The sequence below is a fragment of the Alosa sapidissima genome, chromosome 19 (assembly GCF_018492685.1).
Source record: "Alosa sapidissima isolate fAloSap1 chromosome 19, fAloSap1.pri, whole genome shotgun sequence".
NCBI classification, from domain to species: domain Eukaryota; kingdom Metazoa; phylum Chordata; class Actinopteri; order Clupeiformes; family Clupeidae; genus Alosa; species Alosa sapidissima.
Window position 1 is genome coordinate 12,179,798 of NC_055975.1, and position 21,439 is coordinate 12,201,236.

A 21,439-nucleotide genomic window follows, 5' to 3' on the forward strand; every position below is an offset into this window, starting at 1 on the left:
GATAAGACATTTATATTACTGTCGACATAGTCCTTTACCATTACATTCCCCCCCCCCCCCCCCTTTTCCACAGACTATGTCGATGGAGAGTCAAGAATCCCTGTATGGCCCAGATAACACATCCACGCCCACACAGGGCGGCAGCCAACTCCAGCTACCGGAGACAGACTCCAAGATGGATGACTCCATAGACAACCAGCAGCAGGTATGTGACCTCTCTGTCCTTCCTCTTGACTCTAATTATGAAAGACTAACAGCTAGTGCTCCTGATACCATGATGTAAGGTGCCAAATGAAAGCGTTTTTTTTTTTTTATGTTGGGCCAGGATGGTTGGTGATGGTTGGTTCATGGTGATGCATTTGTGCCTGTAGGACATGGACATAGATGAGGGGCAAGACACTATGGACGAGGAGATGTTTGAGACTGATGAGAAAAAGACCAGTGGCACACGCTCCAGGTCTCGCTCCAGGTCTCGCTCCAGGTGAGACACGTGGGATCAATTATTGGGACCACAATGGCTACTATGCTGACTTTTTCCACATTTTTCTCTTTTACTGTGATAACAGCCTTTTTAATGTGCTGTGATGTCCTTTATTGTTTTTGTTGTTATGGAACATTCATTCAGTTGGTTCCTTCTAGGGATGCACCGATATATCGGCCAACATCGGTATCGACCAATATCGGCCTTATTCACTGATAACGGCTATCGGCAAATTTATATGGCTTTTACCAATGGCAGTTTCTGATTTGTTATTTTGCATCAATTCTGCAAAAGCTAAATGTTGTGCTATGAAGCCCTAAAAGACGTGAAAATGGTTCAGGTATTTTCTTCTATGAATATTTGTTGTTATAATTAACAACAAAAACCCAGTAAACAAACAAAGAAAATTTGTTATTAAAATTGTTATTTAATGCATCGGTATCGGCCCAGAATTTCACAACTGGTGCATCCCTAGTTCCTTCTACAGCACACGTGTTCTGAAATCGCACCGCTGAGCTGTAATCTCCCCCCTAGATCTCCCCGCAAAAGACGGTCAAGGTCACGCTCTGGGTCGCGGAAGCGAAAACACCGCAAGCGCTCCCGCTCCCGGTCACGAGACCGCAAGAGGAAGTCCTCACGCTCCTATTCCAGTGAACGCCGCGCACGAGAGCGAGAAAAAGAGCGACAGAAGAAGGGGCTCCCTCCCATACGCTCCAAATTCCTCAGTGGTAGGCACATTTTATCAGTCAGGAGTGCATCCAAATGTCCGATGTCTTTGTTTTTTATGTGTGTGTGAGTGTGTAAATCAACAAAGTTGATTAAAAATCCTGTAATACTGTAGATCAGTGATTCTCAGTGAGTCACAAACCCCCAGAATAATGAAGTTGGCAGCCCACCACCTTGACCTCTACCTGCATGCTCCCAGCACTTTTTTTTCAGTCAGAATGATAAATTCTATACAGTGTTTCCCACAGAATTGAATTCTATTTGTGGTGGTAGGTTTGCAGAATTAAGTCGAATGCAACAGCTTTTAACAAATTACTGCAGCGCAGTTATGATTCTAACCAGATTTAAGCCCAATTTGGTACAATCAGGAAAATCATTGTGTGGTGGTCAATGTTGATATTGTGGTGGGCCGCCACAAATAAGACAATGTATGGGAAACACTGCTATATTACCTTTACTTCTGTGTTTTTAGATTAGGTTAAGATTGGAGTGTTGACTTGGTACAATGTTACTTGTTTTCTGAGAAGCCTTCTCCATTTTTTACTTTACCAGCGATCACAGGTGTTATGTAAGACAAATGTTATATCATAACAGCCATTCCTGACTATACACAACAATGCACAGCTAATGTATATGTATCTTGACCTAAAAGTTTTAGTGCACAAAGTCTGCAATATTACTATTGCCAGTTTACTGCATAACTAAGGCCAGATTGCCAAGACTGCCTGGTATGACCAACAATGCTTTTTGTATGCATGTGTGGTAATGGAAATTAAACACAATGGATGAAAAGGGATTGGTTCATGTAGAATGTAGATGTTCACACAATCTGGCAACCCCCAGAAATTCTCACAACCCCCCATATGTTGAGAACCACTGCTTCAGATTAGGCTTCTGATCATCTCTGAGATGTCCCACATGCACTCTGTCTCTTAGATCTTTGCCAGAGTCTCAGTGACCTTTTGGTTTCTCTAAACATGTCTATTGGTGTAAGCCACTGTGCTTCCTCCGATCATGTTCTCAACATGTCCGATAGTGTTTATGTGCCTTTGCCCTTAATAATGACAATCTCTCTCTCTCTCTCTCTCTCTCTCTCTCTCTCTCTCTCTCTCTCTCTCTCTCTCTCTCTCTCTCTCTCTCTCTCTCTCTCTCTCTCTCTCTCTCATATATCAGTTTGCAGCACTACTCTCTGGGTGGGCCAAGTGGACAAGAAGGCCACACAGCAGGACCTCACCAACCTGTTCGAGGAGTTTGGTCAAATTGAATCAATCAATGTGAGTGCTAAGTCTGTCCTGACCCCCTCTCTGTCATTTGGGTCTGTGTGTGGCACCATATATCTAACCCTGCACCCTGTGCTGCTCACCGCTCTCAGACCTCACTGTCAGGCTTGAATAAATCACTTTTTTTTTTTTTTCCTTTTCTGCCGCTGTTGTTTTCTTTTCACATTTGAAACTAGTGTCTCACAGTCCAGTCCAGTCTTTTTTTAGCCTCTTGTAGCACAAAGACGGCAGACATCATAGTCTCGTTTCTTTGACACCCCCCGTCCCCACTTGTATCGGTTTTGACACATGTCGGCTCATTTTCCTTTCTGGGTGTCTCTGCAGATGATTCCCCCCAGGGGCTGTGCCTACATCTGCATGGTGCACAGACAGGATGCCTACCGTGCACGACAGAAGCTCAGCACCGGCTCCTTCAAGATTGGTTCCAAGGTCATCAAGGTACGTGCATACAAGCATGTCATCGTGTCATGTGAATGTCACCGGAATCATGTTTGTCATTTGAAATGCTATCCCATAGGTTCAGATGTTCTCAAGATATCCATATTCACATCAGCCCTCCTCACCTGTCTGTTGGCTATTTTTACTTGTATCTCACTAATGCACTCTTCTGTCTTGGCTAATGGAACACATTGTCCATTTCTCTTCTATTTCCTGTCAGATTGCATGGGCGCTCAATAAGGGTGTGAAGCAGGAATATAAACAGTTCTGGGATGTGGACCTTGGCGTTACCTACATCCCTTGGGAAAAAGTCAAGCTGGATGACCTGGAAGGCTTTGCTGAAGGAGGAATGATTGATCAAGAAACAGTTAATAGTGGTAAGAGCAAATCAAATGTGTAAAAATAACTATTTAACATGGATACAGGCAAATAACCTAAGCACATTTCATGTAGTCTGTCAGTGAGGCCAATTGTCATGGTATTGATGGTAATTTTGATACCACAGATGAATGAAGACCCAGTCAGACCAATGGTAGGAAAAATCAGGAACAGTTTTACTTAGTGTTGCGCATCAAGGGAGAGACAGCATGACTTCACCTAAAGATCCACCAGCTGCTCTAACTAGACATGGAAATAGTTAGGGTTTGAGTATCCTTCCAGGCTGACGGGAGATGCCGTTGGTCATCACATCCCACGTGGACTACACTGAATCAGGCTTTGATTAGTGGCAACCTGGCAATCTGAAGCAGATAGTTACTGTTACAGCGATGTAGAACAGTGAAACTCTGCAAAAGTCTTAATATCCCCTCTTATCTCTAAACACATAGCCACACATAGATATAGGCAGGGACAGTACAGGAACAGAATGAAATAAGTCATCTCATGTAGAAGAATACATAACAGAAACATTAGGACATAAACCACTTATGAATATAAAAAACTGCAAGTTCTGAATCCAATACTCTGAAGTTGTCGGGGCTAATTGTTGACGTTCCAATTGCAGACTGGGAGGCTCAGAAGAATGCCGAGGCAGCCAAGGAGACACAGAGCCAGGCTGCCGCAGCTGAGGCCAGCGTTGTCACTAACGCCCAGAGCGAGGCCTACGCCCAACCCGTCACCATGATGCCTGTACAGGTGTGTGTGTGTGTGTGTGTGTGTGTGCACATTTGTGTTTGTTAATGTAATTGTCAAGGCAACTTAGTGCAGTGCCTTTCTTCCTCCCCTTCAAACATGGTATATGAGGGCTTTCTTGTGTGTTAGCAATAATAGAGATGGTGTTGTGTTAATGGCTTTTTCAAACCCTCCTTCTCTGCCCCCCCCCCCCCCACACACACATATACACAATCACACTCAGGGTGTGTTGAAGTATCCCCACTGTGTTTGTTTGCTAAGCAGGAAACGTACAACCAATTCTCTGCCTGCCTGTCTAGTCTAGCGTGTTTATATTGGTGCTGAAACTCTTTTGGGTGTCTCAGCTACCCCCTGCTGCCCAGCCCATCAGAGTTTATTATCCAGTGAGGGAAACGAGTCGCTCTGTCTCAGACTGCTTTGTTTGTTTGTCTATCGAGCTCTGATTATCCAAAGTAGATTATCTCGCCACCTTGGTCTGTTTACTCATGTCCTACTTGGCGTTGTGAAAATGTACATAAAGGAACATGATCCCCACTTGGTTGTCAGAGGTCACACTGTTGATTAGAGACCACACTAGAGGCACTTTTTTTTTCCATGGAAATGGAGAGGTGAATAAATAGGACTCTCGTGTCTCTGTTCCAGATCCCCGTGGCACAGTCTGCTGTCCCTGCGGTAGGCCTGGTGCCGCCTTCGTTTCCGGTTACCATGGCGATGCCCCCGCCTGGCTTTGGTCCTCCTCCGCCTTTCATGAGAGCAGGCTTCAACGCCTCTCAGCCTCCACCAGGTTAGCATCAAGAGAAGGAAAAAAGATCCGTTTCTGTTTCTGTAATTGTGTTGTTGCTCTCCGTGCCGCAAGTGAGGTCCCTAATGTTGTTGTTTTTTTTGTCCTGTCTTCACAGGATTCATGCCTCCAGGAGTTGCTCAGACCACTGTGGGGACTGGTCTCCAATCAGCCGCAGCATGTATGTCTGACATACCATAATATTCAGTTACATTTATTCATTTAGCAGATACTTTTATCCAAAGTGACTTACAGAAATAACGGATTAACACTAAAGCCACAATGCAGGAGGCCTTGGGTAACAACAGCTAATACTACACCAATAAGTACTACTACTACTACTACTACCAGAGGACAAGAATGCAGCTAATACTACACCAATAAGTACTACTACTACTACTACTACTACTACTACTACTACTACTACCAGAGGACAAGAATGCAGCTAATACTACACCAATAAGTACTACTTCTACTACCAGAGGACAAGAATGCAGAAAGTTTTAAGGACTAGTCAAGAATATTCAAAGGAGAAAGTGGTAGAAGAAGAAGAAGAAGAAGAAGGGGTAGATGAGGGGAGAGAACATCTCGGCTCGCATTTAAAACTTGTTCTTATTGGTTGTGCAGTCACAATTTAACACTACCATAACGCATCCTCACATTCACACTATTCCTCATGGAAATAAAAGGGCGGGCGATGGTAGCGCAGTGGCTAAGGAGCTGAAAAGCCTGAAAAGTTCCACCGTTGTGCCCCTTGAGCAAGGCACTTAACCCAGAGTTGCTCTAGGGACAATGGCCCTTGCAATGCAATTGACATATGTAAAGCCATCCAGAAGACTTTGACAAGATTTGTGAAAGATTCTTGAAAGATTGGAGTCTTTTATCTAATGCCCCTCATTCATCCTTTACTCAAAAGACTACAATCAAGAATCTTCCCCAAATCTTGTCAAAGTCTTCTGATGCATGGGTAGCATAAGTCACTTTGGATAGAAGTATCTGCTAAATGAATACATGGAAATTATAGCATAGATGCTCAGGCATGTTTCTCTGTTGCATTGTGTCAAGCCTTTTCATCTCACGTGTGTGATGCATTCTCAAGAGATTTTCCTCATTCTCTCTCTTGCAGCACTAGTGCAGCCTTCCATGTCTGGCACACAGGAGAGCAGTAAGGACTCTCTGTACGGAGCTATGCTCCCCCAGGCTGGCTTCTTGCCTCAGGGCATCCCTGGAGTCTACAACCCTTTGGGAGTCCAGCAACAGCAACAGCAGCAGCAGCAGCAGCAGCAACAACAACAACAACAACAACAACAACAACAACAACAACAACAGCTGCAGCAGCAGCAGCAGCAACAGCAACAACAACATCAACAGCAGCAGCAGGGAGGCATGGAAAAAGCACAGCAGCCTTCAGAGGGCATGGACGCCGCAAGTGCAGAGCTCACACTGCAAGGTCAGATAGAACTCCTGCTGTGGGTTATGACACTCTCCAGACATTGCTTATATATTAGCAAAACATTTGCATGTTCCTGTATAATAATCTAGAGGAAAATAGAGGCATCATAGGACTGTGTCAGTTTTATTGGGTATAGAAGGACAACCATGTCCGAATGAAAATGACAGATGGAAACGAAATAAACCTGATGTAAACCTTGTGGGGAATGGATGCTCTGCAAGAATCGTCTGTTTTGAGTTCTGCTTTTCTGTAACACGTGTGTCTGTCTGCTTTACCAGGGATGCATAACGCGGTGCGCAGCGGCATGGGTCTGCTTGGCATGCACCCCTCGACAGCTCTTGGCCATCAGCTCGCAGGCCAGAGGATGCCTGGCCTTCTGCCCTTGGAGCTCCGGCCCAATCTCCTTCAGGGTGCCAATGCCCGCTTTCCACTGCTCATGCAACAAGGCCTTTCCCACCAGGCCAGCCTGCTGGACGCCTCCCTCCAGGCGCAAGTCCAGGCACAGGCCCAAGCCCAAGCTCGTCTACGGGCCCCCTTCCAGCAGATGGAGGCCTTCAGCAGGGCCTCTAACACCCCAGCTGCTAGCACAGACAAGCCTGAGGAGGAGGCCCCAAGCAGGGCAGAGGGCAACGCTCAGCAGGACGGAGACCAGGACTACCGCTTCCCCCCGCCAGAGAAGAAACAGAGCACCGGCCTGCTAAGGACCCCCCCACCCGAGATGCGGGAGCCGGCCACCACCAGACCCCCACTCCTGGAGAGACCTCCACGACCCTCGCTTCTAGGGGACGGTCGCAAAGAAGCCCTGGCCGGAGGCTTCCGAGGCGAAAGCCGTTGGGGGCCACCCAGAGGAGACTTTGACGAGCGGGACATACGGGGGTCCACGACGGGGACCCCCAAGGGTTTCCAGGAAGAACGGCCGATGGCCAACTTCCCTAACCGCTTCGAGATGCGTAGTGGAGGAGCAACGGCAGCAGCAGGAGCCTCAGCGTCTGCTGCTGCAGGAGGAGGAGGAGGAGGAGGAGGAGGAGGAGGTGGTGCTAGTGGGGCAGGATCTGCAGCAGGAGGTCCTGCCTGGAATAGAGGAGGTCCTGCCTTCAACGCAGATGTCCACAAAGACTTTGATGACAGGCGGCGACCGTGGGAAAGGCAGAGGGACCGTGACGAGCGAGAGCGAGACTTTGACTTCCGAAGGGAGATGAACGGCAACCGGCACAGCAGAGAGAGGGATCGGGAGCGCGAACGGGAGAGGGACAGGGACCGCGAGAGAGACCGAGACCGGGACCGCGGCCGAGATCGCAACCGCGATCGAGACCGAGAACGAGGAGACCGAGAGTGGGAGCGGGACCGGGATCGAGATCGTGACCGCGAGGCTGAGCGAGAGAAGAGGGATGAGGAGCGGAAGCGAGAACGCGGTGGTGGAGGTGGGTGGACCCCTCTTGCCCCTCTTATCCAACCTCAAGCCCCAAACCAGCCCTTGCTACCCCTCCCACAGCCCCAGCTCGGGTCTGCGCCTCGACCTCTGCTCCCCGATCCCAGGCCTCCTCTTCTCCCTGATCCCCGCCCTCCCATTCTGCCTGAGCCTCGGCCACCTTTGCTGCCTGTCCCAACAGTTCAAATGCAGCCAGACCACAAGCCAGAGCTCAAAGTAGAGCTCAAACCAGACCCCAAGCCAGAGCTTAACCTCGAGCCCAAACTGGAACCCACGTTGGAACCTAAACCAGAGCTGAGCCCCGAGCCTAGCCCCCAGCCTAGCCCCGAACCTAGCCCAGAACCTAGCCCCGAACCTAGCCCAGAACCTAGCCCAGAACCCAAATCGGAGCCTGAACCAGAGCCCTTACCTGAATCCCCACCAGTAACCAGCAATGCTGAGGAGGAGACAGCAGAGCCACAGACCCCAGAGTCTTCTACTCCATGTATGAATGGTGAAGAGACTGACATGGGGCCCACCGAAGATTTTGCCCCAGACCTCGCAACCCCACCAGCTTGCAGCTTTACGCCCAGTCCTACTCAGTCACCATCCCCCTCCCCGATCCCGGACGAGCCCCCTGAACAAGGGAATGTCCCGGCTAAACTCAGCCCCCCTGTGGTGGACACTGACAGTGAACAAAGTGGGTCGATGGAGGATGCTGAGACAGAGCCAGTGCTAGAGAAAACAGACACTGAGGGGACATAATCATCACTCAGTAGGTAATGATCATTTTGTAAAGTTGTCATCTCTGTACTCGTTTTAAGTGGCCCTACACAGAATCGCCACAAAGTTAACACACGCTGTCTTGACACCTAACAAATGATTTTATTCACTATGATGGCGAACGTCCTAGATGGCTCACGATAGAGGAATAAAGGGTAGGTAATGTTTTTTTTTTTGTTGTTGTTTTGTTCTGTTTTATATTTTATTTGGTTTTAAATGCAATTCCACTACTTTTTAAGCTAGGTTTCTTTTGTTGAAATTGCTTGCCAAAATGTTTTAGCATAATGTAAATTGGGTGGGGCGAGAGCTTTGACCTTCCTATGGAAGAGAGTACGAAACCTGGCTTTTCCCAATCGATGGCTGAATACTTGAAAACAGTGGTTGCTGGCCTATTTCTCTCCTCTGTTTTAAAAAGAAAAAACATACTGCTGCAAAGTTTGATGAATGCCTCTGTGGTGTCCTTGCTTCTTGTCTCTTAAGCAGAATATATATGAATATATATCTACTCACACACATACATACATGCATACATACACAGCAAATCAGTGAGAACAGTACAAGTCTAGTTGCTTTGAAGAGGAACCTTAAGAAAAAAAAAATGAAATATGATGTTACCCCATGTTAAATGTCTGTGATTTTATTCATCATATTGCAGTGATTTCAATAATTAAGCCGAAAAAAAGTCGTATAAAGGAAAAATGGATGTTGGGTACATTTTGTTTTTAGTTGAAAATAAACATGCTCTGTTTGTTAAAAAATGCTTTAGGACTGTATTTTCTCTGGAGGAATGCTTCTTTTGCACACAGATCATGAGATCACAAAGTTATTGTCGGGGGGGGGGGGTGGTTGAAAGGATGAGAAAACCGAGGTGTGCTGCTTTTTGATCGTTCTTGCCTTGTGTCTTCTATTTTCTCTAAGTCTCCTCGTCTGAAAGATGTTTGCTCAGGCATGAGTTTCTGAAGCCTACAGGCCAAGTTTGCTTCTGCTGAAAGAAGTTAGGTGATTTATTTTTTGGCAGCTACTTAAACTGCTGTGTGGGATGGACGCTAGGCCTACATGGTTTAAAAATAGTCTTTATGTGGTCTGATCATAGCCATTCATCTGAATGTGTCCAAGCCTCCCAAAATTCCCATAATTTCTATTTAGATACTGTTGGCTTGCTATAGTTCATGGCAGTAGGGCAGAGCTGTCAACATCAGTAACCAGCTTGCACTCAAGAGTCCTCAATAAGGTCACATCTGACCGGTTTCTTTTTGGCACTTTTAACTATATGTTTTACCTTACATTTAAATTGGACTGTATTAACTTTAATCTCTTGCCAAGCTGTGGTTATGAAAAAGCTTTTGTTTTTCTCTGATTACTTCTGTGATGATAATTCTTATACCAACCAAAACTTAGGCTCACAAAAACACACTTCAAGCTCCAAGACAAATGCCATGTCATAGCCTCATTATGCAAAACCATGTTATTCTAAAGTCGCTTTGGATAAATGCGTTTGCCAAAGGATTAAATGTAAATGTAAAAACCAGTCCAGTTTTTATGCAGAAAAATGAGGATAAAGGTTGAAATTTGTAAAGGAAAGAACTTCATTGTTTTCTCATGATAGATGCATGCAAATACTTATCACAGCTATAAAAACAGAATAACCAGGCATGTAGGAAATTTCACCCAATTAATGCTGCATGTATTAATATGATTATGTGAAAATTCAAAGATTATCTATTAATGCACCACGCATACTAACCATTAATAAATTATGTAGATTTTCATATACATATGACATTAGCTGACAAGAATTGTAGTCAGTTGCAAGTCCAAAGCTGAAATTAAAAGATAAGAGACAAATAATTTATGTTTACGCACAAATCATGCCGATGTTACACTATCAAAAACACTACCTCATCACATCACATTTTTTTTAAATAATTTTAACAAATAATTTATGTTTACGCACAAATCATGTCGATGTTACACTATCAAAAACACTACCTCATCACATTTTTTATACTAACAAAAAAAATAATGTTAATCATTGTCACATTTTCATATACAAAATGAAGTACAAAATAGTATGTACTTCAAACTCACATCTGCTGCGATGGAATTTTAAGTTCACATTTGCATCACAAAAATAATCACAACATTCCGCCTGAAAGCGGCCCTTTTCACCTGTGACTTATAACGATGTATTTTACGGGGCTTGAGGAGGCCAGTCACTCTGAAGTCGATCTGAGGAGACCGCTCATCTGACCATCTGGTGAGGGCTCGGCACACAACACAACAAAGGTGGGCTGGTAGCCAGCACGGGTGGGGGATTTTGGGAGCATATACAGGGACGCTGTAATGCTCTCCTTCCAGAGTACTGACGCTTCAGGAGTGCTTACTAAGCACCAGCCCTGTTAAAAAAAAAAAAGAAAGGAAGCGACGAGTGCACCATTCTGCAGTTTGGCCTGCCTAGCATCTTGGCCTTGGTCTCAGCATATGCCAACTGCAGCGAGAGAGGATCTGTTCTTGCCTCAGGGCTGTAAATAACATTCATAGCGGACAGAGATAAAGGAAACTTGCGCTCGTCTTGTTTTCATCCCTTTGTCCTCAGCAGCATGATCCCACAAATGTTGATTTAGATCACATTGTCCTGTTTCGGACAACACTCAAGTGGGTTGGCAGCTTTTTACAGTATAATAGACTCGCACAGTCTTTGAGCCCCACAAGCAGTGACAGACTGGTTTCTGAGGCATGCTGCTTTACGAGCTTTCTTCACGCAATGCATTCAACCATTTTTTTTAGCATCTGGCAGCAGCATGCCTTCTAGATCTAGAGAGGATCCAGCTTTCTACATCGCACAGATTGCCCAACCACCGCCCAATCCTCATTAAAAACCACTACCAGTCTTGCCAATAGTGCAGGAGTAGTATACGCAGGAGAGCAACAGATCTTTTTTCCCCCACTGAACAAAGTTGCCATTTGAACCAGTCCCATCTAGCAAAGAAAGTGACTTGTGAATCCAACACATATCATGTGGATGTGACCGATTAGGAAAAGTGCAGTACGCACGGGTGTCACAAGTCCACCCGCAAGGGTGTCACAAGTCCACCCTAGTGCTAAGTCTCTGTCTACCGGAGAGTAGTAGGGCTTTTTTTGGACTGGCATTCCCGCAGTCCTCATGCCAACCCAGGCACAAGCCATAAATCCAGGCAATTCATACCACACACAAACAAATTCGCGCTCTTGTCAGGCCCCAAGGGGCACCATAGTTGTGCTGATCCTTTATTGTCGTGGCATGAACCCCCAGTGGAATGTTCACACAGATCCGGAGTTCATTACGTACCAGCTGTGGCCAGGTGGAGATGATTAGTCATCCGAGCAGTGAGTTCTACATTCTAAACTACACCATGCTGGCTTTAGATTGAGCTTCGCCTAATGAGCTTGTGCTGAAATTATCATCAAATCATAATCAAGCCTCCTGTAGAGTCGTTCAAGCACAAATCCAACACTGTGCTCTTCAATTTGTAAGTCATTTTAATAAAATTGTTAGAGGAATACACAATCAGTCTCTGAGTAGTTGCACAGAGTTCTATCAAGTCTGACGCACTACTCTAAACACAAGTGCTCCAAAGAGCCTGTAGAGGGCAGTGTGGCTCTGCTGGAGTGGTTATCCAGGGTATTTGCCAAATGATGGGTGGAGGGTTATTCAGTCGTCTTTTTCTCAAAGAGCATCCACGCGCTGCGGTGCCCGAAATGAGCGAAGCTGACAGTGCCATGCGTTTAACAGACGCTTAGACTCTGAAGCAGCCTGGACATAAAACTGCCTGACGTGATGCTCGCAAAGCATCCATAGTCTGTGACTAAGCCTAAGGCTGTGACTAAGCCTTTCCATATGTCTCTTAAACCCAAATATGAATGATAAGGTACAGTTTAATGCAGACTCTGCAATAATACAGAGCACAACTCCTGCTCAACTCTAATTGTCTTTTGTTCAGAAAAGTGATGGGAAATAGTACGGAAGACGGAACGTATCTCCACTCTTACTTGCTTTCTCTATTCCCCTCCATCACGGCCCGGTCGCTCTCTCTGTAATTAGTCTGCGGAGAGATTCTGTGAAATTCTGCTGCATCTGGAGGAAGGCCAACCAAGGAGCTCTTTTATCAGTATTAGCAGACTCCCAGGGGCCGGAGGATGCATGAGAGAGTTCTGCTCCCTCGGAATTGGGTTCGGGCACAGGGTCACAGCCATTCAGAAGTGCATTTCGAGGCTCCTTGAGCTACGCACTACTGGGAGATTCTTAGCAGAGTCCCCTGTCCAGAATTACTATTATTATTTTTCCCGCAAATAGCACTTAGTAGATTGCGTAGATGCAAATCTGTGAAATTCTGTACCCAGCTGTCTTCACCTGACAATCTATCAGGGAGTGAAGTCAGGTGCTGCAATATATTGGCCCAATCCCAAAGTTCGGACTCACAGACTTTGCTGCACGCTCTCGCGAAATTCATAAGGGCTTAGGGCTGTTCCGCATTTCCAAGGGCGTTAGGGTTTGAGTACACACTTACCGAGTCCTTTTCATTAGTCTGCATCAGTGCAGACTTCACCAAAGGGAATTACCCACAGTTCAACGCGTTGTGATCATAGGGAAATCCGGAAATTACATCTTTGTTATTTAACATCGCCAAGGTAACGTGATCTCGTGAAGTGCCGTCCAAATCCTATTTATACCCATCTGAGCCCATGTGGCCTCACACACTCACTCACTTAGCACCTGAGATCAATTAAGTCTGTGAGTCTTTAGTCCTTAGTCCTCAGGGCTCACTTTGGGATTGGGCCATTGTCCTGATTGTGGTCCCATGATCCCTTATTACCCCCTTGGAGTGTCAGTGCAGAGCTTGAAAAGCAGACAAGATTGTGACTGGGAGCATGGCCCTACGTATGACCTTATGACACTCCCTGACTTTAACTTTGTTGTCCCCTTAATTTGTCACATGGGCAGACACTTCACTTTGGGTTTCACTGAATTCTGTCTGCCACAATTAGGTCTCTGTGATGTGTTGTGTATGTGTGTGTGAGTGATTCAATCAGCTTTAGACCTGAGGGTAAGGATGGCTAATGAGCAAAATACATGAACATGTTCCTCCTGTTCAAGCTCTCAGGCAACACTGTGCCAGTATTCATTGTGTAAGATGGGATCAGAGTTCATCCATTCATTTGCCAAATGGCACAGAAGTTTGTTGAACGTTAGGCGGTATGTGTCCATTGCCCTGAAGTGACCAAAGTCTATATTGGGCACAATTTGAATAATGCCCTAGTGCCAGCTAACACAATAACTGGAATTTCACAAAATATCAATAATAAACACCATTCAAACTGACTGTCACAGTAAAACGGTCATTGTTAATTCCACAGGCACGATAAACGTGTAATTTTTAATTTATTGTAGAGTGATTTATTCAAGCCATGTACAGAGACTAAAATGTTCATTGTAATCTTCACTGTTAAGATATGACTATACTTGTCATGGGACGGGGAGCATGGATCTCATATCTAAACGGATATAGGCCTCTCCTCAAATTCTTCTACCACAATTTCACTGAATTCCACACAGTGTACTTTTCTTTCACCTGCGCTCATATTGATCACAGTGCAGTTTTAGACAGCTAGCTATTGAACCAATTTAAAAGTAAGTCGGAATCATTATACACTTTCTTGGTAACGTGTCCACATTTGGTTCTTGTCATGGGTAGCTCAAATGATAATGTACTGGACAACATACAGATCATATACAGACAGCACACTGATAATATAAAATATATAAATGTACATTATACATTACATGAGTGAAAGTTATATAACACTGGGTATTGCTGGATCTAGAACTCACTCTTATCGCATAAGCATGTCACAAGTAAAGCTTAGGGCTCTACAGCCCTATATGACCCCTAAAGTTCAATTATTTAGTACAAGGCTTTCTGGGACAGTGGCCCAGACAGTATTGGTATTGGTAGCCAGATAGAAGACCTACTGGGTTGGGTTTTCAGAGCATCACAACATTCAGATTACAGGACGGTATACAGCTTGGCCTGTGGATATATCAATCAAAACACTAGAGAACAAAACGAGGCTATGATTCACAACACTAGTGCAAAAAGAAGCTAATGGTTGTTCGTTTCCAATTAAACCTTTTTAAGCCATATTTTTTTTCTTCATTTGTTTTACTTAAGTCAATATTCGGTCGTGCGTCATGACGAGCTTGTTTCCCAAGACTGGCTTACATGTAGGTAGAGCACCAGCTATTTTTCTCATAGCTTCACACGATGAGTAACACACCGCCTCGAGGCATGACACCTGGTTTAGCATCCTGATGACATAAGTGATTTCACTTTTTCCACTTAGGGATCGGAGTCTGCCCCACTCATGGCCGTCCTGTCTCCAGTGCATTTGTTTTAAACAGATGTACACGACTCGCCATTAGCCTCGAGGGCTGCCTTGTTTTCTGTTTGTTTTCTCAGTCGCAACCCCTGCTTGTTTAAAGACGTGACCCATCAGACATGCACAAACACACTTTCCTAACACACACACACTATTCAGTCTGGAGGCTTGGAAACAGCAAGTCTACATGAGGTGAATTTCAATGACCTATGCGGTTTGTTAACTCTGCACTTCATCATTTTTTTAAGAGATTGTCAGACTCTAGTGCTGCCTTTGAATCTTTGCCATATAATAATAACAAACTAAATCAGTTTGCAGTATCAACAGTTGCTTAAATCTGTGAATATCAGGACAAACCCAGAATGTCAAATATTTTCGTACCATAGACATCGTTGGAAAACTGCATGTGTTATGAATCAGAAATGAACCAAAAAAAATGGGGGGGGGGGTTTCAGAGGCTTATCGCAGTAAAACATTGTTGAAACTCAGTTGTAGACCTGATGAGCTGTGGATGGGCCCTTGAGTTGTGGATGGGTGCATCTTGCCTGTGATTTGCAGCTCCTCTTCTGCTCAGTTTCAATCTTCCCTCCGCTGCCAACCCCACCACCCCCCGCGGTGCTCTCAATCTGCTCACAGCGCTTCATCTATATCGCCCACTTAGTGTCATTAATTATTCATGATCATGTTTATTAATGACCACAGGCATCTGTATACCCTCTCCACCACCTCCACCCCAAGTCTCCTCCCCTCCCCCTCCTCAGTCTTCCCCATGCTGGCATCAAAGTGTGGAAGTGATTGGGATGATGGTGTAACGATGGCGCTGGTTAACAGACGCGCTCATGCGTTAAATGGGAAAATGAGCCCTTTTCCGGCCTGATCCCCTCAGAGGGTCGGCAGGGAGACCAAGAGAGCCTCAAAGGGACAGAGGCATTAGCAGCCTCCCATAGCTGCAGGGGCATCTGTCCTGGCTCAAGCTAGCCCTCACAGCCACAGGGGGATGGGGTGGGATATGACGTCCCGACAATGAGCTGGATTTACTGGGGGGGGTTTTGTGACCGTCAGCTGGTCTCCTGACATAAAAGCAAATTGTAAAGATGCAACAGGGGCAATCAGAGGAATAACGTTTGTTTTGTACTATTCCACAAATATCCCTGCTAATTAGTGGAGGGAAGGAGACGGCGTGTGTAGCTCGTGCTGAAAACTGTGCTGTCTCCCTGCCCCTTAAATGTGCTAGGAGAAGAGTAACGTGCCACTCCGTAGTGTCCTGGACATGTGAAAATGAGATGAGAAATGACTCTCGTCAGGTGAATGCTGAGACAGCACAGCTCTCGTTATATGCTCTCTCTCCCTCCATCTCTCCCACACACACACACACACACACACACACACACACACACTCTCCTTTTCTGTCCTGGTGCTGTGTAGAGAGATATGCAGACAGATGCTCAGAATCTGGTACTGTGAGTGTGAACCCATCCCGGGCCCTGCACGTACCCTCTAAGGTTATCGATCGTGATCGGACATGGCTGGGCAGGCTGGTGGGCGGAGGAGGAGGAGGGTAGAGGGACGGACGACAATCTCATGCATGAGCAAACAGGGCTCTGGTCTGTATCTGCCACACCCGTATGCGCAGATACACACACACACACACACACACACACACACATGCGCGCACACACACACACAGAGATACACTGTCTTAGGGATCCCTAGAGGATGGTGCTGAAAATGAGAAACATGAACCTGGCACTGAGCTCTTCTCAAATAAGGCCTGTGAAGGGCTGCGGCTCACAGACATTTGTCAAGCTGCTAGAGACAATGCCACGGGCGGGAAAAAGCAGAAATAAACGCCACAGTATATGTGTGAGTGCAGTGTATATTGGTAAATCTCGCTGCCTTTAGACACACAACACAACGTGTTCAAAAGTGGGCATGGCGAATTGGCAAGTGAGCTCCACAGAAGCGTGACTGTGAGACCCCCGCCTGCCTTGATTGGTTGGCGGTCAGCGTGAAATGGAGTCTAGCTCTGACGCCCTTCTCAAGGAGGCTTTATCTCGGAGCTCTGTGCGCGTATCTGTCTGGATGTGGAACAGTCCCCTGCCTCCATGTCACAGCAGCGCCTATCTCCTCCACTCAGGCCGCCTAACCAACCAAAGGATGTCCCGCTAATGTCTCACACAGTGTAGGCGGCAAAAGCCATATATCCATGTGAACGTGTCGTGTTTATCTTCCCTATTCTTTAAGGCTGTAATTAACCAAATTCCTGTCATCTTCTATAATGCTATCAGTTGGTGTGCTGTTTTTTTTTCCATCTTTGTAAACACTGTTGCCATGGATGCCTCCAACCAGACCTATAAATATGTAGACAAGTCAGAATGAGAGGTCTGAAAAAGAGCCTAGGGCTTTTTTTCCCAGCCTTTGTGTATGTGTGTGTTTATGAAGGGACATAAAGACTTGTAGAGGTTGAACTATTTACTACTTGTTTCACACCAGCAAGACCTCATTTTCCTTCTTTTAAACACGCTTTCTCTCCTTTTTTGGAGGAGGTGTGGCCCTTGGCAGTGATTAGGAAACCCATATTAACTGGGCTACAGTCTGTTAGTTTAATATGGCAATTTAACAGGTTTGTTCTCTGAAAGCTCAGTGTATGTGTGAAAACACCTCAGCAGGAGAACCGGGTAATGGTAGCAAAGGTTGGAAATGTAGCCTGTCTGGCCAAACCAGTGGAGGTCAGCTACTGGTGCTAGCCGTTCTGTATATTTAACAGAAATTTTTTTTACATTATGTTTAGGAGGCTGTTACAAAAATTAAAAGCAATAAATAGTTGTAGTACAATAAAATGTAGTAAGAATAAACTTCTTATTATGTATACTACTAGATCTGCCTTTTTAGGAATTATTTTTGTGATGGGGTTGTAACGGGGAAAGCCTCCATCATTTTTACACTCTGCCTGGCAAGTGCCAGTCATGGAAAACTAGCATGGCGGGACTAAAAGTAGTTATTATCTTCTTTTTCCCTTTCATTCAGTCATGTTACCAGGCAACTCGGAAACAAGGGAATGAATGAATGAGTGGCAGAGGTATTTTTATTACTGAAAGGAAGCCCTTTCTCATTACGAACTGACGATGACATTTTAGATGTTATTAATGTACTGTTGTTTAGAAGCAGTGAATACCGTGCTGAGAACTACCTTATCTGTCTAATTGATGAATAAGCTGTGCTTTATTAGTCAGTTGTTAATTTTTCAGGCATCTCTCAGGGAAGGGCTTTATAACATAACATTTGCACTATTACACTAATAATAATAAAATACTAATAAAATAATAATATACTAATAAAAAAAACAGCTGGTAAATAACATCTTATTATACAAAATATACAAAGTATATAAATAACATTTTTCGATATAACCGTATGGTTAATCCATTTTAGCCAGTCCATGGCACACTGTGAGGGGAACAGTCCCCTGCCTCCACGTCACAGCAACGCCCATCTCCTCCACTCAGGGCACCTAACCAACTGAATGTCCCGATGTCCCGCAAACGTCTCGCATGGTGTAGGCGGCAAAAGCCATATATCAATGTGAACGTGTTGTGTTTATCTTCCCTATTCTATAAAGCTGTAATTAACCAAATTCTTCAATATAACCGTATGGTTAATCCGTTTTACCCAGTTCATGACGCTCTGTGAAGAAACAACTTAGGCCAATGAAAGGCCAGTGTGTTGCACTGAGCCCTTGCCTGAAATGAAAAGGTCATTTCATTGGGCGTCTCTGGGGCTTTCAGTCTGATGTCATGACCACAGGTCCAGCATGCCCTGCATCTTTAATGTTTTCTTATGCCATTTTTGGATATTTCTGTCCTCCCACTGTTTGAGAGACCAGCATGGCTGGCTGGAAAAACAAACAAATTTGCTCCGTTTGGCAGCTTGCAGGGGGGGTCACTGGTTGGGCTGTTTGGAAATTTAACATTTAAGGTACTCATTATGATGGTCCTGTCCAGTAATTGGCTGTCTCCACGTAATGCATTAAAACTCCCAACGGATACATGCCATACTATCTGTGGTGCAATTCAGTTCTCTTTTTTTGACCCAGAATGATTCAGATGGCATGACTACACTGACATCACCAACCTCATTTGTTATACGATCTAGCTAATAAAGCAGATTTATCAGACCATACGAATATTGGAAAATACTCTGCTGTGTGTGTGTGTGTGTGTGTGTGTGTCGTCATGTGTGTGGTCTAATGGTATTTTCTCATTCAATGCATCCCCTTTAATCCCTTGGTATCTATCAAAGAGGAGGTGCTGTCATTGATGGCCTAGGCAAGGCCCACTGACAATAGGCACTGTCACTCACTTTTAAAACAATTGGCATCAACCTAAAGGCTTTGCTTTGTTGCCCTGTGTGCTGCACCTTCCTGCAGGGCAGCCTTGGTGGGGAGATCTTTGTTTCTCCCCAATTGATTTCTCATTAGCCAAGACATTAACTGTCTGCTGGGTATCATTTACATGGTATTAAAGAGTTCCTCTAGTAATTAAAGTAGCCATCAGAGGCCTATATGTTCACCCTTCACGGTCAAAGGCGGCAAAATATCATGAAGTATCTGTCATAATGTGGTTGATAGTTCAAACCTTTACTCTGAGTGTTTTAATGCGCCTGTGCAGCTGTGGAATTGCAACCCCAGCTATTCATTGTTATGCAGCAGCCCCAGTGGTACGGCCATTAGTAGAATACATACTGACCGTCTGTGTCTTTTTGCCTGTCTCCCTTTTGATTTCTCTCTCTCTCTCTCTCTCTCTCTCTCTCTCTCTCTCTCTCTCTCTCTCTCTCTCTCTCTCTCTCTCTCTCTCTCTCTCTCTCTCCCTCTCCCTCTCTCTCTCCCTTCCTCGTAATGTCACCTAGCCAACCATATTTCTCAGACCACATGACACATTATTATGGCTATTATCAGGTTTGAAAGACCTTCTCATAGATAGTCCTTAACAGTGGGCTGATAATCATAACCATGCTAGGCAATAGCCATTAATGGGTGGCAAGTGTAACACTTGCAAAAAACACGAAAAGACCATGATGACCTTGTTTCTGTGGCTTATTACGAAAGATTGGACTTGTGTGACTTTATGAAGAACGGGGTAGGCAAGGGTTTACTGAGGGCATTCTGCCTGTTTCACTCTTACTTCATTCCTGGCAAATGGAGGGACATTATCCAGAATTTAGTCTGTGCATGTCTTCTGCTAATGTGTGTTGGCTGCCAACACTGATCTTGGACTTGCTCTTGAGTCAGATCATTAATAGGGGAAGACGGGTCATAAGTGCTCCTCAATCAGTTTGTCATGCCGGGTGCGCAAGCATGTTCAGGGAGACGGGGTAGAGGGGATGTCAGACCATTTGAATGAAAGCTGACTAGCCACTACAGTGAGCTGCAAGACAAAAATAACTTTACATAGACAGTGTCAGAACAAAATGACTAGGTCCACACCACTGTTTTTCTGTAGGTCCACATCACTGTTTTTGTTCATAAAATCCAGAACAAGCAACACAACAAAGGCTTTAAATTGGCAATCTAGGACACTGAAGATGTACTCTGGGAAGGTACATGCTGTGCACATTACCGTGTTATTAAGGTTTGGATTGAAGTGCCATTAAATTAGTTAATATTAATCCAAATACATTACAAATAGTTATGTAGCTTAATCAAAGAGAAATTAAATTATGGTTTGTAGGTAGGCCTACCTGTGAAGTAAGAGTATTAGGCTATATCGTTGTATATTGTTCCTTCCCAATTAATTGCTACTTAACACCATCCAAGTTTAGAAGTTTATCAAAATGCCAAGTTAATGCTGGATTATATTACTTCTCTAACTGCTTTAACATGTCTGGGCAGTGGTCAGACGTAGCCACAGGACCTCCTTTGTTGAACCAAGACGGTGTTTGCCAGTGCGTTACAATGACAGAGGCAGTGTGTTGATAGCAAAGATTCTAGAACAGAGCTCTGTTCTAGAATCTTTGGTTGATAGCCATCTCTCCTGGCGCTGTTAATGGCCATAAGACGTCTGTCGGCTGAGATGGCCCATCCTCTTAATGGGAGCCTGGCATTAGCTCATAAAAAGCATTGCCAGATAGATCACTTATGAGAGAAACATTGCCATGGAATACATTATCTTTCAACCTCTACACAGTTTTTCCACCCCCACAGCACTCTTTCTATTGCATTACATTTATTTTGTTAAATGTTAATAATGAACACAAAGAGCAGATCCATGATATTACACATGCAGGGCCAAATTAATATAATGTAGAAAATCATGTATAGCCTAGCCCTAGACACACTAAGTTATGCTTTTATAGACTACTATTCTATCAGTAGGCCTACGTTGGAAATTCTTTGTGTCTGCCGCAAGAACAATGACAACTTGTTACCGCCTTGAAAAAGGAATTGGCTGCAATATTTACTGTGATAGACGAATGGCAGCGTCAGTCATGTAGAAGGCGTGGTCTAGCCTCCCTCCATTAGCCATGGGATTGGAAACAGGATAGG

General features: G+C 44.9%; 1 protein-coding gene across 5 annotated transcripts in view; it reads left to right on the forward strand.

Annotated features, from left to right (window-relative positions):
* scaf8 (SR-related CTD-associated factor 8) overlaps positions 1-9,241 on the forward strand; it is a 34,368-nt gene extending 25,127 nt beyond the window's left edge. For 3 of the 5 annotated variants that reach the window (XM_042073021.1, XM_042073024.1, XM_042073025.1), the window contains 11 exons: positions 74-205; positions 372-481; positions 1,016-1,209; positions 2,381-2,481; positions 2,812-2,925; positions 3,146-3,302; positions 3,929-4,059; positions 4,699-4,840; positions 4,956-5,018; positions 5,964-6,287; positions 6,569-9,241. In XM_042073021.1, coding sequence (XP_041928955.1) covers positions 74-205; positions 372-481; positions 1,016-1,209; positions 2,381-2,481; positions 2,812-2,925; positions 3,146-3,302; positions 3,929-4,059; positions 4,699-4,840; positions 4,956-5,018; positions 5,964-6,287; positions 6,569-8,463 — 3,363 coding nt within the window. In that variant the 3' untranslated portion in view covers positions 8,464-9,241. The remainder of the gene's footprint in view (positions 1-73; positions 206-371; positions 482-1,015; positions 1,210-2,380; positions 2,482-2,811; positions 2,926-3,145; positions 3,303-3,928; positions 4,060-4,698; positions 4,841-4,955; positions 5,019-5,963; positions 6,288-6,568) is intronic. The other 2 variants (XM_042073023.1, XM_042073022.1) reach the window with 2 other exon arrangements.
* Positions 9,242-21,439: the final 12,198 nt, after the last annotated feature.